The sequence below is a fragment of the Caretta caretta genome, chromosome 12 (genome assembly GCF_965140235.1).
Source record: "Caretta caretta isolate rCarCar2 chromosome 12, rCarCar1.hap1, whole genome shotgun sequence".
Classification (NCBI taxonomy): domain Eukaryota; kingdom Metazoa; phylum Chordata; order Testudines; family Cheloniidae; genus Caretta; species Caretta caretta.
The window spans coordinates 13,959,735-13,974,638 of record NC_134217.1 but is presented as its reverse complement, the minus strand read 5'-3'; the positions used below and the strand labels follow the sequence as shown (position 1 = coordinate 13,974,638).

General features: G+C 37.5%; 1 protein-coding gene across 8 annotated transcripts in view; it reads right to left on the bottom strand.

Annotated features, from left to right (window-relative positions):
- Nucleotides 1-14,904, bottom strand: part of RPGRIP1L (RPGRIP1 like) — a 141,483-nt gene that overhangs the window by 40,380 nt on the left and 86,199 nt on the right. For 6 of the 8 annotated variants that reach the window (XM_075118351.1, XM_075118350.1, XM_048816996.2 and 3 more), the window contains one exon: nucleotides 12,855-12,952. In XM_075118351.1, coding sequence (XP_074974452.1) covers nucleotides 12,855-12,952 — 98 coding nt within the window. Of the gene's footprint in view, nucleotides 1-6,608; nucleotides 6,728-9,533; nucleotides 10,606-12,854; nucleotides 12,953-14,904 lie in introns of those variants that run through there. The other 2 variants (XM_075118353.1, XM_075118352.1) reach the window with 2 other exon arrangements.

The following is a 14,904-nucleotide window of genomic DNA, read 5'->3' as shown; positions in this document are numbered from 1 at the left end:
TTGCTGTCCAGGCTTTTTCTTCCAAGTGAATATCTGTGTTTTCGGTTGTATTTTTCTTCAAAATGTACAAGCTTGTGTTTTTTCATGTTGAAAATCATGTGCTATTTTCTGTCCATGTTTTTAAACTCACTTGGTAGCTTGTATTACAGGTTTTAGAGTAGCAGCCGTGTTAGTCTGTATTCGCAAAAAGAACAGAGTACTTGTGGCACCTTAGAGACATTTGTTAGTCTCTCAGGTGCCACAAGTACTCCTTTTCTTTGTATTACAATATTTCTGCCCAATATTACCTGTAAATTTTCTTAAGCTCTTTGCACCATGTTCTCATTAATCAATTAAGCTATTAAATAAATTTTCTAATGCTATTCGAAACTTCTCCTTATATCACTTTTGTTGTTGTTGAAGGCTCTTTAGCCTGTTTTCCTATGCAAGCCATTTGAATTAGTTGTGAGGGGAAGATTTCATGATGTACTGTAGTATCAGATGCTTTACTAATATTTTCTAATTGATTTATTTAGTAGAATTAAGCTCATCTGGCAAGATTATTTCTTCATAAATTAATACAGCCTACCATTCACAGTCCATTAGGTTTTAGATGTTTAGTGATGGTGTTTTTTATCCCAGCTTCCTCCCTCTTAATATTTGTTCCATTATTTCACTAGTTTCAGAAGTAACGCATACCATTTGGTAACTCCTACAATCTGATTTGTTTTCAGAAGGTTGAGTCCATATTTAATTATTTTTCAATCTTCTGGCAGTTGATCAGTTCTTCATAATTTTTCAAAAATAGCTGTCAGTGGTTCAGTAAGTTCACTGGCTAATTCTTTTAAATTCTGGTATGCATTACACTTCAATTTCCTGACATATACCTTCTTGAAACCTAATACCCTTTTACTGCTATGAACTTCATTCCCTTTCCTTGCTATGGCGCATTCAAGAAATTTGTGGACACTGGTACCATATCTATTTAAGTGGGGTCCATCAAATCCTTTATCAGAGTAGATTGTTGAGAAAGTTGTTGAAAGATAATTTTGGTATTACCCGGAGTCATCACACTTCTTTCACCCTTTCACTTTGGCTTTAGTACTTTTTTGATCTTATTGACTAACAATGACCTCTTAATGATGGAGTATGGTCAGAGGTTAATGCTTATTCTCTTAAATGTGTCAGCAGCCTTTGAAAACACTGACCATGAAGTTTTAATAGCTTGCTTTCAGAAACTCAGTCAGGTAGATGGTACTGGTTGAAGGATTCAATTTCTTCCTTCACCATACATGCCAGTACGGTGTTCACATTTTCCCAGTGTCTGACTAAGACTGGATTTGGATGAGAGCATGCTGATTGAAGTCAAATCCTGGCAAGACAGAGGTATTACTGGAGGATAAAAATCATGAATGAAATACAAGTGGAAAATGAAAGAACACTAAGGTTTATGAAATTTTGAACTAAGTACAAGAACCAGCCTCACATGACAGAGTCAGGCCGAGATTTTAAAATTTAGTTATCTGAAACTCCTAAATCTATATTTAGGCACCTAAATAAGTAGCCAAATTTTCAAAAGTGCTGAATACCCTGCCATCCTCAGTGTTAGAGCTCAAGCAAATACAGCCAGAGTTACCTGAATGTATTATAGTCCTGCAGGAAGGAAGAATGAGGGGGGCATAATAAGGCAGCCATGATTTTAACATTGAATGTAATGGTCCAGATCCTCAGCTGGTGTAAATTAGCACAGCTCAACTGACTCAGGGAGCTATACCGATTTATACTAGATGAGGATTTGGACCAACGTACCTGATTTTCAGGCCCCACCTCCACTTATGCATGAATAGCTCTGCACGTAAGCATCCATTTGGAGTTGTAACACCTGCATTTGCAAGTCAGAGAGTCTCAAATTTGTGTGTGCAGGTGCCAGGTTTTACATGGGTAAGTTCTATCCAATCACATTAGATATTTCAAATTTACATGTGGGTGATACTGTATAGTATATGCACATGCAAGAGGACCTGTATGCACAAATGGAAGCCAGGTCAAGGCCCCAATGAAAATCAGGCCCATTACATCTACTATAATGATAAAAATATATTCTCCCCTTTGATGTATGCACGTAATTTATAAATGATATTCAATGCCAGTCCAAAAGGAGCATATTAAAAATTGAAAAGTGTTTATTGCTTCTTACTATGCACATTTGACTGTGTGAATCATGGATGTTCAACCTTTCACAACACGTTTTACTGAACACCAGAACCACAACCACCTGGCATTGCTGGTTCTTGTTATTTAACGGTAACATCCAAATTAATTACATCATGAGATCTTCATTTGGAGAAACTGATGATGACAGTTTTCACTAAACTACTGTTAGTGCAAGCAAGATGCCCATACAATATCTGCCATGAAGGAAAAAGATGTAAACATACCTAAAGGAAAACGGGACCACCGTTGTATAAATTGCTTTTGCCAGTAATTGCCTTGCGGGCACATTTTAAAATAACTTGGAAGCTGACAGCAGTAAATTTTATTGTGATAATTGAAAACTATATTATTACTCAAGATGATAAAGTGCAGAGGTGGGGGTGAAGGGAGGAGGGATGGAAGAGAAAAGGCAATTGTTAATTTTTTTAGACTATGCCAAAGCAAATGCAAATTCCTAGTTTTGATGTATACTTTGAGGACCTGAAACAAGGCTTTTAATCAATGTATTATACATCAAATTGATAATGTTAACTTCGGATTATTCAAATGTATGAAATATTCATAGAGAACTGTCCAAAGTTTTACATTTCCCTGACTTTTTTTCCCTCTATTAATTATCATGCCTGGAAGCTTTTTAGTAAAAGCAGCAGCCATCAGCCTGACTGAACCTGACAAGCTAGCAAGGCCCAATTATACTGGCACTCTGTGGCACTTTGATGTACTGGAAACGAAAAGAGATAGGGGCAAATTGTATAGTACATTATGTTAATGACTTGATTTAATCCAGCCACTAAACTTTATGTAGCCTGTTAAAAAAGATGCTAACACTAATTACGCCACTTTGGAAAGGAAAGAAGGGGACAAGCATTTCATACCGACAAAGTGAAGCTCATAAATGTTGTAAATGAAATGAAACAAAATGAAGTAATCTATGATTAATTATACATCACAGACACGAAGAAAAGAGAAAGGAGCAAGTAGTACAGCTAAGTACTGGAAAATCTGCTAGATTCCTTTTATGATCAACGTATCTAAGAAAAAACCATTAACTGTCTGATTTGCAACATGCAAAAAAGAAATAGTATGATCTTAAATGGCTTAAACAGTGTGGCATGCAGTTCAGATTCACAATATAATTAGCATGATCTGTAACAATCAGAAGTTTTATTTACCATGTTTGAATGATTGCAGGATATTTCTCTCAGGTACTGATTTTTAATTAAAAGAAGATTACTTCAATTTAATTTTTATAAATTGTATTCTTTGAATTAATCAAGTTTTCAGATACAGGAACCCATTTGTCACCTAATTTTGAATTATATGATCCAGGCCACCAACACCAACCTTAGTTCAAATCTATTGATGTAATACTTAGAAACTTCTAGGTTCTTCAGTAATCTTATCTACCTTCTTGCACATTTGCTTTGTTTCCTGATGAACAGATCAATAGGGAAAGGAAGATACTAATGATCCATAAACTAATCTTTCTAAAACAGAAAATCTTGTATGATTGTGCCTAAATCATTTTGATAAAATAAACTGCAGTACAACTCTAAATTTGTACATCAACTACATTATTGTTTGGCTTAATGGTGACGAGTAATTTCCAGTTTAGTTCACACTGTTACAGATTAAAGAATTTTATGGCATTTACTATGTAATTAAAGATAATGCAGTTCCACCTATTAAAATAACTTCGGTATCTCTCTCTAATTCAGATAGGTGGTAGACTTCTAAACCTCCGTAAAAAGTGATGAATAGATGTGCAGCCAATCATGCACGAAACATTGCTTAATGTAGCTGGTTACGTTATAAGATGTTGCTCATGCTTAACTGAGATAGTGTTTGACCACAAATCAGACTATTATTGACCATTGTACATAATCACATTTCGGACTGTTAAAAAGCCAAGGTCAATCAGCCCAAGTAGGTTATAACAGTGTGATATCACTCAAATAACCTTCTCAGACACAACAGGAAAAATCACTCAAGTACTCATTATGCAGACAGTTAGAAATCTTACAGTCAATTTTTTTTTGAGGAACTAACTTCTTTACTTTATAAAGACTGCTCAACTTAAGGTCAATTCAGCAAAATTAAAGTCTTTAGGAGACCCTTACAACATTTTTATTGAAAGAAAATGTACAGAACCAAGTTTTCCAAACTTATTCTATGTTGTGTGCGTGTAATTATGTGCCAATCATTTTTGCAGATTATCTCTTGTGCATACAAACAACAGTAGAAACTACTTATGAAACTCCCCTTAGCATGCTAAAGTCAAGGAAATGCTCTTTTCAGATGTGTCCATTCTATCTTTTATACAAACGCACAAAACAGTACATGCAAGAGAGTGCACGAGCAAAGTTGCACCACGAAAACAGAGACTGTGAAAAAGTTTCTTTGGAAAAATGGCTCTCAGTGCTGCAGTTAGAAGAAAGATAGGGAAGGATCAGAAAAATGATCTGTGAACATTTCAGCTCATTAAAAACTAAATGTCAGTTTAAAATGTTGTCAACATCTTAAAGTCAATGGAAGTGAGGCAAGATGCTGATAAGGACAGGGTGGGTACTGTGGAGGTCATGACAATGGAAATGACTCCTCTTGAGCAGTGGGCATGGTGTCTGCCTCAGAGAGAGAACTGGTGCTTTCTGTGTAAATAAAGACAACCACTAGCAGGTTTTCTGCATGAAGTACAGGATCAGGAAGAGAATAACAAGAAAAAGTTTCTTGGAGATTCAGGTTTCAAACACAATTACTCTCTGTGGGCAAGCAATTAATGTATGAGTTCTGTTTTAACTCAAAGTGGCACCAGGCTGATGAAAGCCTCCAGCTGCACTTTCCTTTTGTGCAGTTTAACAAACAATAAATGGAAAAAAAACCCCACAATAATATAAATCATAAATGGTAGCTCCTATGTTTTCCACAGGGATCCCTTTCATGGTTTCTGGTCAGCCCAACACAGCATTCTTTCAAGGTGTTGAGTCTAAATAGCCCCAGCTGTACTTAATTAGCTTACAGATGGTAGTGCCTCCATAAACTGCCTCTGAACTCTGGATGGAAATTAATCCCTGAAATCACAGGAATTATTCTGATTCAGTGGAGCCTCCTTCTAGGGACACCATCAGTGTGGCAGGTCTTCTGTGTCCCCAATAGGGGGTATCAAGACACCTGTACACTGTAATATACATATATCAAACACAAAACATTTATGTGAAAAGATTATTATTACGGTAGCAAAATCAAGCCCTCAAACATTAGGAAATGCCAGAGTTAAAGCTGCCTGTGCAAACTGAATTCAGCTCCCTTGTACATATGCATTGTGATAGAGTCTTTAATTATATGATCACACACCATTTCCACCCCCAAAGACTCCTGCCTCATTCACTGCACAGAATGGATGGTGCTCACTTAATAGACAGCTATTCAATATTTTGTTTTTTCCTCATTATTCAATGTCTGACCCAAGGCCTTATTTTATTTCACACCAGTCAAACCCTGCTCTGAAGCCAGAACTATTAATTTCCTGATGGGCTTTTCTGGGGTGATCATTGCTACAGAATCTTAATGCTCCAGAAGGATTATTTTTACAACATCTCTGTCATATGAGGGTGTATTATTCCGACTTTACAGATGGGGAATGGAAGTACAGAGATATTAAGTCCCAAAGTATCCACTAATTTTGGGTGTTCAATTTGAGACACTCAGGACTTGATTTTTCAAAGTACTTAGCATTATACAGCATTTTACAATATATGTCAAAAAAGGCTCTCATTGACTGCAGGTGCTGCTGTATGTACTCAGTACTTCTGCAAATCAGACTGCAGGATATCTAGTCAGGCACACAGAAAATGAGGAACACAATTAGTAATTAACTATGAAAATGTTGGTGCGACTTGACTAGCATCACATCACACAGAATTCTGTGGCAGAGGCAGGGATAGACTCCAATTGTCCAGAGGCAGCATTCAATAACCATGAGATCAACCTCTCTGATCCTGCACCACCCTGCTGCCTCTTTCACTCCACACTTTCCAACTTCTGCAACAAATGAAGCAGGGTTCCTACAGAAAACACTTGCACTACACACACACAACCTCTTGCACTACACACACACAACCCTAATTCATCCCCAGAGCAGGTCCATCCTGTTCACTGAATGAGGCAGGGATCTTTGTATGTCATCATGTAATTAAAGACTGCAAGTTAATGCATACACAAGGGGCCTGAATTAAGGCAACCTTAATTCTGGCATTTTCTAGCTTCTGAGTGCTTGACTTTGCAACATGAACAATGTCCTCCCGAGAGAGAGAGGGAGAGAGAGAGAGACTGTGTGTGTGTGTGTGTGTGTGTGTGTAATTTCCCAGGTTTTTAAAAAAAGTAAACTGAAAAATTCTATTTTGTGGCATCATACTCACACGCACATGGGTCATCAGCATCGTTGGAACATTTAGATCCACCACACAGACCTCTGCCACTTCAACCAATGGCGTAAATAATAGCTGTAGTAGGTTGTAATCCTGCATGTGGGCCAGCACTAGACAAGATGGGACACTTTACCAGTTGCTTTTACAGATATTTCTTGACAGCAGAGGAATGGTGAGACTCAGGAATCTTGGATTCCATTCCAGGTGCTGGAGAGGTCTTCTCTAATGGGCACAGACTCTTCTGCCCATTTCTCCGAAGTGTGACCCCTTCTGCCTGGTCTCCTTCAACCTGTGCTTGTCCCAGTCTTGCTTCTTCCCTACTCCTGGCTCCTCATCCCAGTCACATTCTCTTATGTAGCCAGTCCCAGTCTCCACTCCTCAGGCTTCTCATGCTAGTCCCAGTCTCTTTCATCCAGCCATTCCCAGGTTCCACTCCCCACCCAACCTCTCAGCTTCTTGTCCTCAGCTCTTTGCCCAGCAAGTCCCAGTTCCAAGCTCCTCACCCTGTCAGTCTCTCTTCCCCACCCTGGCCTCCAGTTACATCCCACTATTCACATTCCCCATCTCCACTTACTTTCAGTCCCAATCTCCCACCCTGGGCTCCATGTCCAATCTCAGAGCCTTCCCTCTCCAGATCTTCGTCTCTTTGTCCTGTCAATTCCTGTTCTCCCGCTTTGCTCCAGCTCCTCATCAGATCTGTTTCCTCTCCCCTAATTTCCCCTGTCCCACTAGATCTCAGTCCAACTCTCCTTGCCCAGTCAATACCTGTCTCCCCTCCCATCGAAACTCACTCTCCCAGTTTCCCTCTCCCCAAATCAGCCTCCAGTTCCAACCTGCCCACCCCAGACGGTCGTTGTCCCAATCTACTCCCCCTCTTACCTCCTACTGACCTAACTCTTAAGAGTTGAGGATATTTCCACAATCAGACCCTTAATTATTAAAAATAATTTGTCTATAGAAGATTAGATGTAAGTATTAAAACTGGAAAAAAGTTAAAATTAAAGTGCTTAAAGCACAACAGTCACACATCGATAAGATTAACTACAGAATTTCTAACAAGAATTATGCTTCTCAGTAGATTATACTAGCACAAATATTTTAGTAGCAAGAATTGTAAGTATTAATGTTCTAATAAAATCTAATTACAAACACATTCGATTCTTGTAAAGCAGACACTGTTATTACAGAAATACCTTAACACAAGCACCCACTGCTAAAATTGTTTACAAATAACTTTTATTCTATAGAACAAGATACTGTGTGTGGTTCTGGTATCACAGAGCAGGCACCATAAAATTAACTAATGTAATATATTTTAACCAAATAACATTTAAATATTCCTGTTAAGATTTTGGATGTAGTGTTTTAATCAGCAAGTGGTTATAATTTAAGATGGAACTTACATTGAAAATGGACTCTCCACCTCTTGAAACATTAAAGGCAAGTTATCTATAGACCTTCTTGTAATTTGGTAATGGCATGATTGTTGAAGAACAGAACTTCTAGAATTTATACTATTTCTATCAACATCTTCAGTTATTAGATTAACACATAAAAATTAATTACATTTCTTTATTAATTACTAAAAGAAGACTGCAATTTTTAGAATAGTCTAATCTAGTAACACTTACACTTCTAAAACTGCTGTCCGTTAAAATTCAGATTAACTGAAATCTGATTCAAAAAAATTACCAAAAATATCTGTTCCGGTACTCCTGCAGAACTCCTTTTGACTGAAAATGGGATTCCTCCAGATCAGTGGTGGGTAACCTGTGGCCCGCACGCGGCCCATCAGGGTATTCCACTGGTGGGCTGCGAGACAGTTTGTTTACATTGACCGTCCACTGGCATGGCCGCCCGCAGCTCCTAGTGGCCGCGGTTCGCCATTCCCCGGCCAATGGGAGCTGCAGGAAGCAGCGCAGGGACGTGCTAGCTGCCACTTCTCACAGCTCCCATTGTCTGGGGAACGGCGAACTGCAGCCACTGGGAGCTGTGGGCAGCTGTGCCTGCGGACCGTCAGTGTAAACAAACTGTCTTGCAGCCCACCAGCAGATTACCGTGATGGGCTGCAGATTGCCCACCACTGCTCCAAATAGAAAGACTGGCATAGGAAATAATAATAACTAACACACAAACAAATCAGAAGAAAAAGGACCATGGAAGCAAGGGTTTGTATTGGTAATAGAGCTAGAGGAATCACTGCAGCAAGCTTGAGTCCTGCTAAGGACCCATTGCTTACACTCCTATAGATTTGCAGCCATGTATATCAGTGCTATGATAATGCACTTAAACCCTCTGGCAAATCCTCAGCACACCCATATTCCTTTCCCTGTGGAGTTGCAGATGCATTCTCAGTACAGTTGAGTGTGAAATTTCCTCTCCTTTTCTCTTGCCAAGCACTGCATCCTTTAAACTTTATTTGGCCCTTTTGTGGGTGCAGGATTTGGACCTACATTTCTTATATACAAGGACAGAATACTCAAGTGTTTAAACCACTTCCTAGAAAGTTAACTAAGGTCTCAATTGAGCAAGGTACTTAAGCACATGCTTAACTTTTAGCATGTGAATAATAATATTGAAGTTAATAGTAATATTCTCATACTTAAGTATCTTGTTGAATTGGAACTTAAAACAGAACTTTTTCATTTGGGACTTTAAAGGTCAAATGTGGGAGGAAATATTTCAGTGGATGAAATGTATTAAAAATTACCCTGTAGGTAAATTTCAGAGTAACAGCCGTGTTAGTTTGTATTCGCAAAAAGAAAAGGAGTACTTGTGGCACCTTAGAGACTAACCAATTTATTTGAGCAAATAAATTGGTTAGTCTCTAAGGTGCCACAAGTACTCCTTTTCTTTTTGCCTGTAGGTAAATGATGCTAAATGCATTTGAGTTCAGTTTATCTGAAAATTCAGAGATGCAGAGAGAAAGTTTTTTATTGTCCTAGAATTAAACTACAACACCCCCCCCAAAAAAACAAAACAAAACAAAACAAAAAACCACCAGTATTTTGCAAAGAAGGGAGGACCAAAAAGCTGATAATGAACAGCAACCATCTGCTTTTGAGCATTTGATCGATTAGGCGGACAGAAAAAATAAAACATGCAAAACAATCCCTTTAGTAAGGGCATTGGAAATCCTAACAGAAAAAGGATCTGTGGCATTGTGAATTTATGAGGAAAATTGAGAAATCAGAAAGAATGTTCACTAGAATGGAGCCAATACTTAGTCTAACTGGCCAAATTCAGTTATTGTTTGGGGTGGGTTTTTTTGTTTTTGTTTTTGTCGTTTTGGATTTTTTTGGTTGTTTTTTCAGACTGAAGACTGTCTTCAGTACTTTTTATTTTAGAGTGGAACTTTCTTTCACACCAATTACAAACTTACAAAATGTCCTGCAATCCAAAGTCGCTTAGTTAATGACTCCAACATTTTAACTTTCCAGAATGAACATTCTGCTTTTAAAACTCAGCCTAAAAGTCCATTTAAATATAAATAATAAACTGATTCTTATTCTTAACATAGACAGTTTGAGCAGAAATAGTGGAGGTGTCCACAGTATACTTTTAGAGGGCATATCTCAGAAATAGTGGAGGTGTCCACAATATTCAGAGGGGTTTATGGAACACAAATTTAGAGAGGAAGACCTATTTTTGTTAGCTTATGCTTATGCTCAACTGGGCTTCAAGCAAAGTTTGGTGGAATAACATTTCCTAACATAAGTGCAGCTGGGGAGAAGGGATAATTGAAATCATAAGGAAGAATACATATCCAGCTTCAGGGATTGCATATGGTTTACTATCATTTGACCCAAATTGCCTTACAAAGATCAGGCCTGCATTGGTGTGAGCTTGCTAGTGTTGAAGACTTGTAGGGAAGATAAATTCTTGATTTGAGGCCATCTGGTGTAATATTTAAATTCAGGGGAGTGATTGGAGTGGCAATTCTTCTGTGTGTGGAGTCCATCCATGAAAACTCCTTGATTCTTTTTGCCTGTTTAGGTTAATAAACATCATGAATAATGGTGTGACCTACAAGCTTTTTTCTCCTGATAATTAGGTCTGGCTGGGTATTTCTGAAACCATTTTTAATAAAAAAACAAACCTTAAGAGACATGCTTTAAAAAGTGAAGTGTGTGTGTTTGGTTTTTTTTTAAAATACAGACTTAAAGTGGGTGGCTGTTGTGCAAATATCACATACATCTCTGCCCATGCACCCCAATCAGACTTGCAAAATTCCATGTGTGATGCTGGTAAACTAGGTGCCACCTCTTGCCAAGTCTGTAGGCATCAGCTGAGCACTGACAAATTCATAGCTGGAAATCAGACCAGCTCACCTATATGTTAATATTGTTCAAGATAGGTGTTGAACATGTAAGAATGTGTTTAGATTTTATGAAATGGTTATAAGTTGCTGCATGCATTAATCTTACTTGTAATGTCTATATCCTGCACTATAAGGTAATATGTAAGTTATGCTTTATAATTGTAAAAATGCTTGCTCTGAACTTGTGAACCTAGGCAGGAAAAGTGCTCAGTCCTGCCCATCCAGAAGAACTATCAAGACTTAGTGGACCATTGTGGAACATCATGACTCAAAGCCTGGTTTAATGGCCCTCTTATACCCATGAAGGTGCTATGTGAGAGAAAGCTCGTCCCATCAGCTTGAATTTGGAAGAGGGAAATAAAGACAGCTGACATGAAAATTTTTCATCTCTTTGCTGTCTGGACTCTTACAAGGGCTGGAGCTAAGAAACAAAAAAAGCAGAGATCACCAGGGTCAACCTGGCTTAGCCCTAAAAAGACATTCAGTTCTGACAGATCACAACATCTTTGTAACATTTTGGAACCACAGACTGAACTCTTTTGTGTATATATGTTGCCTGCTTTAATCTGTAAATAACTCTCTCATTTCTTTTTCCTAGTTAATAAATCCTTAATTAGTTTATTATATGCTTGGCTACCAGCGTTGTCTTTGGTGGGAGATCTAAGGTACAAGTTGATCTGGGGTAAGTTTCTGGTCTCTTGGTACTGGGAGCAACCTGAATATTTTCTGATTTTTGGTGTAAGTGACCATTTATTACTAAGTCCAGTTTACCTGGGGGCAAGATAGACTGGAACGCCCAAGGGAATTATCTGTGACTCCATGGTAAGACATTGCAGTGAATCAGGAGTTCACGTTTGTTACTGGGTTGATGAAATCTAATGATAGAATATACCACTAGTTGGGGGGGGGAAGAGGGGCTCTGCCCTGCTTTTGACAGTCTGCCCCGAGATTGGCACGGTCAGTCATGAGCCACTCCAGACAGCGTGACACAATGGTATCCAGTTCTACACTCTTCTTAGTGTATGTCTCCACTGCAATCATGGGGTGTGGCTGCAGCTCATGAAGACATATCCCAACAAAAAAGCCACGGCAGCACAGACTTCAGTGTGGGCTAGCCATACAAGTTACTAGTCAGGGTTCTAGGTTGGCATGTCCAGTCCATGCTGAAGCTCGCAATGCCACAGCTTCACTGCTTTAACAGCAGAGCTAACTAGATTCAATGTAGCTAGATTATGTCTACACGAGCTACAATCACACACCCTGGTTGCAGAGTAGACATCCCTTAGGGCTGACCCAACTTTCTTTGACTTAAATGGCAATTGGACTGGGCTCTTCATGAGAAGTTCTAATTATACTAAAATGTGAAAAAGGGATGCGTGATTTGAGATGAGACGAACAAATCTGTTTTTCTCATTTGAACCCAAGTCTCATCTACTATAATTTACAATGCTACCTAGCTTTCTTGGGTTACTGCTTTATGTTCTAAATGCAATGTTAAGGCTTCCTAAGCAAGAAAGTTGTACTGGACACAAATGATAGCTGCATATAATTTGCATATTATTTGTTTATGCTTGCAAACCTGTACCTGCACATACATTACATAGTCAGATCCGTAAGTGCCTGACCTGAGGGCCAAGTTTTGAAGATGACTGAAAATTTACAGCTTAACTTATGTATATAGAAAACCTCTTTTGCATGCATAATCAGGTCATTAGGCTAAGTTACCTGATGTGTGTGCACAAGTTTCCTATTTCAGTTTGAAACAGATACACATAAAAACTGAAGGCTCTTTGAAAATTTAGCCCTTGATATTTCACTTCTGATATTAGAGGCAGATGCATTTAAAATATGTTTTTCTTAGATTTTCATAATTTCCCGAACAGAAGCATTTAATTGCCATAAATATACTGACTGACCTGTTTAATATTGTTGGACACTGGGCTAGGAACAATACAGTCATCACTGTCTGTTATTATTGATTCCATGGCATCAGTTGCCTGTCTTTTACCTTGATCTGTTGGGGAAAAAAACAGTTAAAAAATTCTGTATTTGCAGTCCATCTGAGATTTGTTGAGAAACCTAGGAGCATAATACTAGTTTTTCTAATAAATACAGTTTGAGAAAGTCATGCAAATCTTTTCTCATTTGCAGACCATGAAACAAGCAAATCGATGACTACTAAATGGTCTAGAAAGTCCCTTGTTTTTCTTCTGATCTGCTAAAAACACTAATGGCTATGATCGTGGAAACAGAGGTACAATTGTATCAAATCTACTGTGATAAACAACAGTGTAAACAAAGATTAGTTTAATATTGGAATTAAGGCTGTCAAATTATTTAAAAAATTAATCATGATTAATCCCGGTTTTAATTGCACACTTAATAACAGAATAACAATTTACATTTATTATAAATATTTTGGATGTTTTTCAACATTTTCAAAATATATTGATTTCAATTACAAATACAAATTACAGAATACAAAATGTAGAGTGTTCACTTCATATTATTTTTTTATTACAAATATTTGCACTGCAAAAAAGATAAACAAAAGACAGTTCAATCTACAAGTCAAGCATGAAGAGGCACACAAAAGTTTAGAGTATCTGGCATGTAAATACCTTGCAACACTAGCTACAATCGTGCCATACAAACACCTGTTTTCACTTTCAGGTGACACTGTAAATAAGAAGCAGGCAGTAGCATCTCCTGTAAATGTAAACAAACATGCTTCTCTTAGCGACTGGCTGAAAAAGAAGTAGGACTCAGTGGACTTGTAGGCTCTTAAGTTTTACATTGTTTTGTTTTTAAGTGCACTATGTAAAAAAAAAAATCTTTCTACATTTGTAAGTTGCATTTCACAATAAAGAGACTGCACTTGTATGAAGTGAATTGAAAAATATTTCTTTTATCTTTTTTACAGTACAAATATTTGTAATAAAAATAATATAAAAGTGAGCACTTTGTATTCTGTGTTGTAACTGAAATTGATATATTTGAAAATGTAGAAAAACAAAGATATTTATAATAAATGTCTATTGGTATTCTATTATTAACAGTGCAATTAAAACTGTGATTAACTTTTTAATCAAGTTAATTTGTTTTGATTTAATTGCTTGAGTTAACCGCGATTAATTGACAGCCCCTAAAAGGAATATTGCATTAAGCTTTGATTTCCACTGTTTAGGTTTCAGCAGCTTGCACATAAATGACTACATTGCAAAATAATTTTTCAGAAACAGGTTAGGGTTGGATTCAGGCAGACACTTCTACAAAGCCTTCAGCTCAGTTTTGCTAGAGTAAAAAAAAAAAATAAAAAAAAAATAAAAAAAAAAATAAAAAGCAGAGGGAGTTAACTCTTGATTTTTGCAGTCCTAATGGGAACAGAAGGCCTAACAAGAAGCTATAAACAACTGAATATAAAAATCTTGTATCCTGTTCCCGCCCTTATTTAGTAGGCAAGGACTCAGCTTGATTCCCTGATACTAAGCTTAAAATAAGAGCTAGAACAGGATGACCTGACTTTTGTAGTCTGTATATAAATCTGCCTCTAATAACTTGAAGTCACAGATGTGATAAGATGTACTGCCCTCTCATTGTCTGAGATGATCTCTGATATTACTGTTGGCTGTTATCTGCAGACAAAAGAGGAACATTTTTTAAAACTGTCTTTAGAACATCACTCTTCTGAAGGGAGAATATAAGCCAGGTTTCCTTTAATATTTTATGAAACTAGGTCAGATACCAGATTTTTGCATTCAATTACTATATAGCTTCCTGTTGGGTTAAGAATAACACCAACAAACCCACCCAGGTACAGTCATGACGAACACCAGAATATAATTTCTGTCATGAACCTTCTTATAATGAGGTAGCTCCCACTGTCAACAAAAATGCTTAAAATGGAAAGAGAAATAGCTTTATTAATTAAATAGATTCATTTATAATTTATAAAAATAAAGTTAC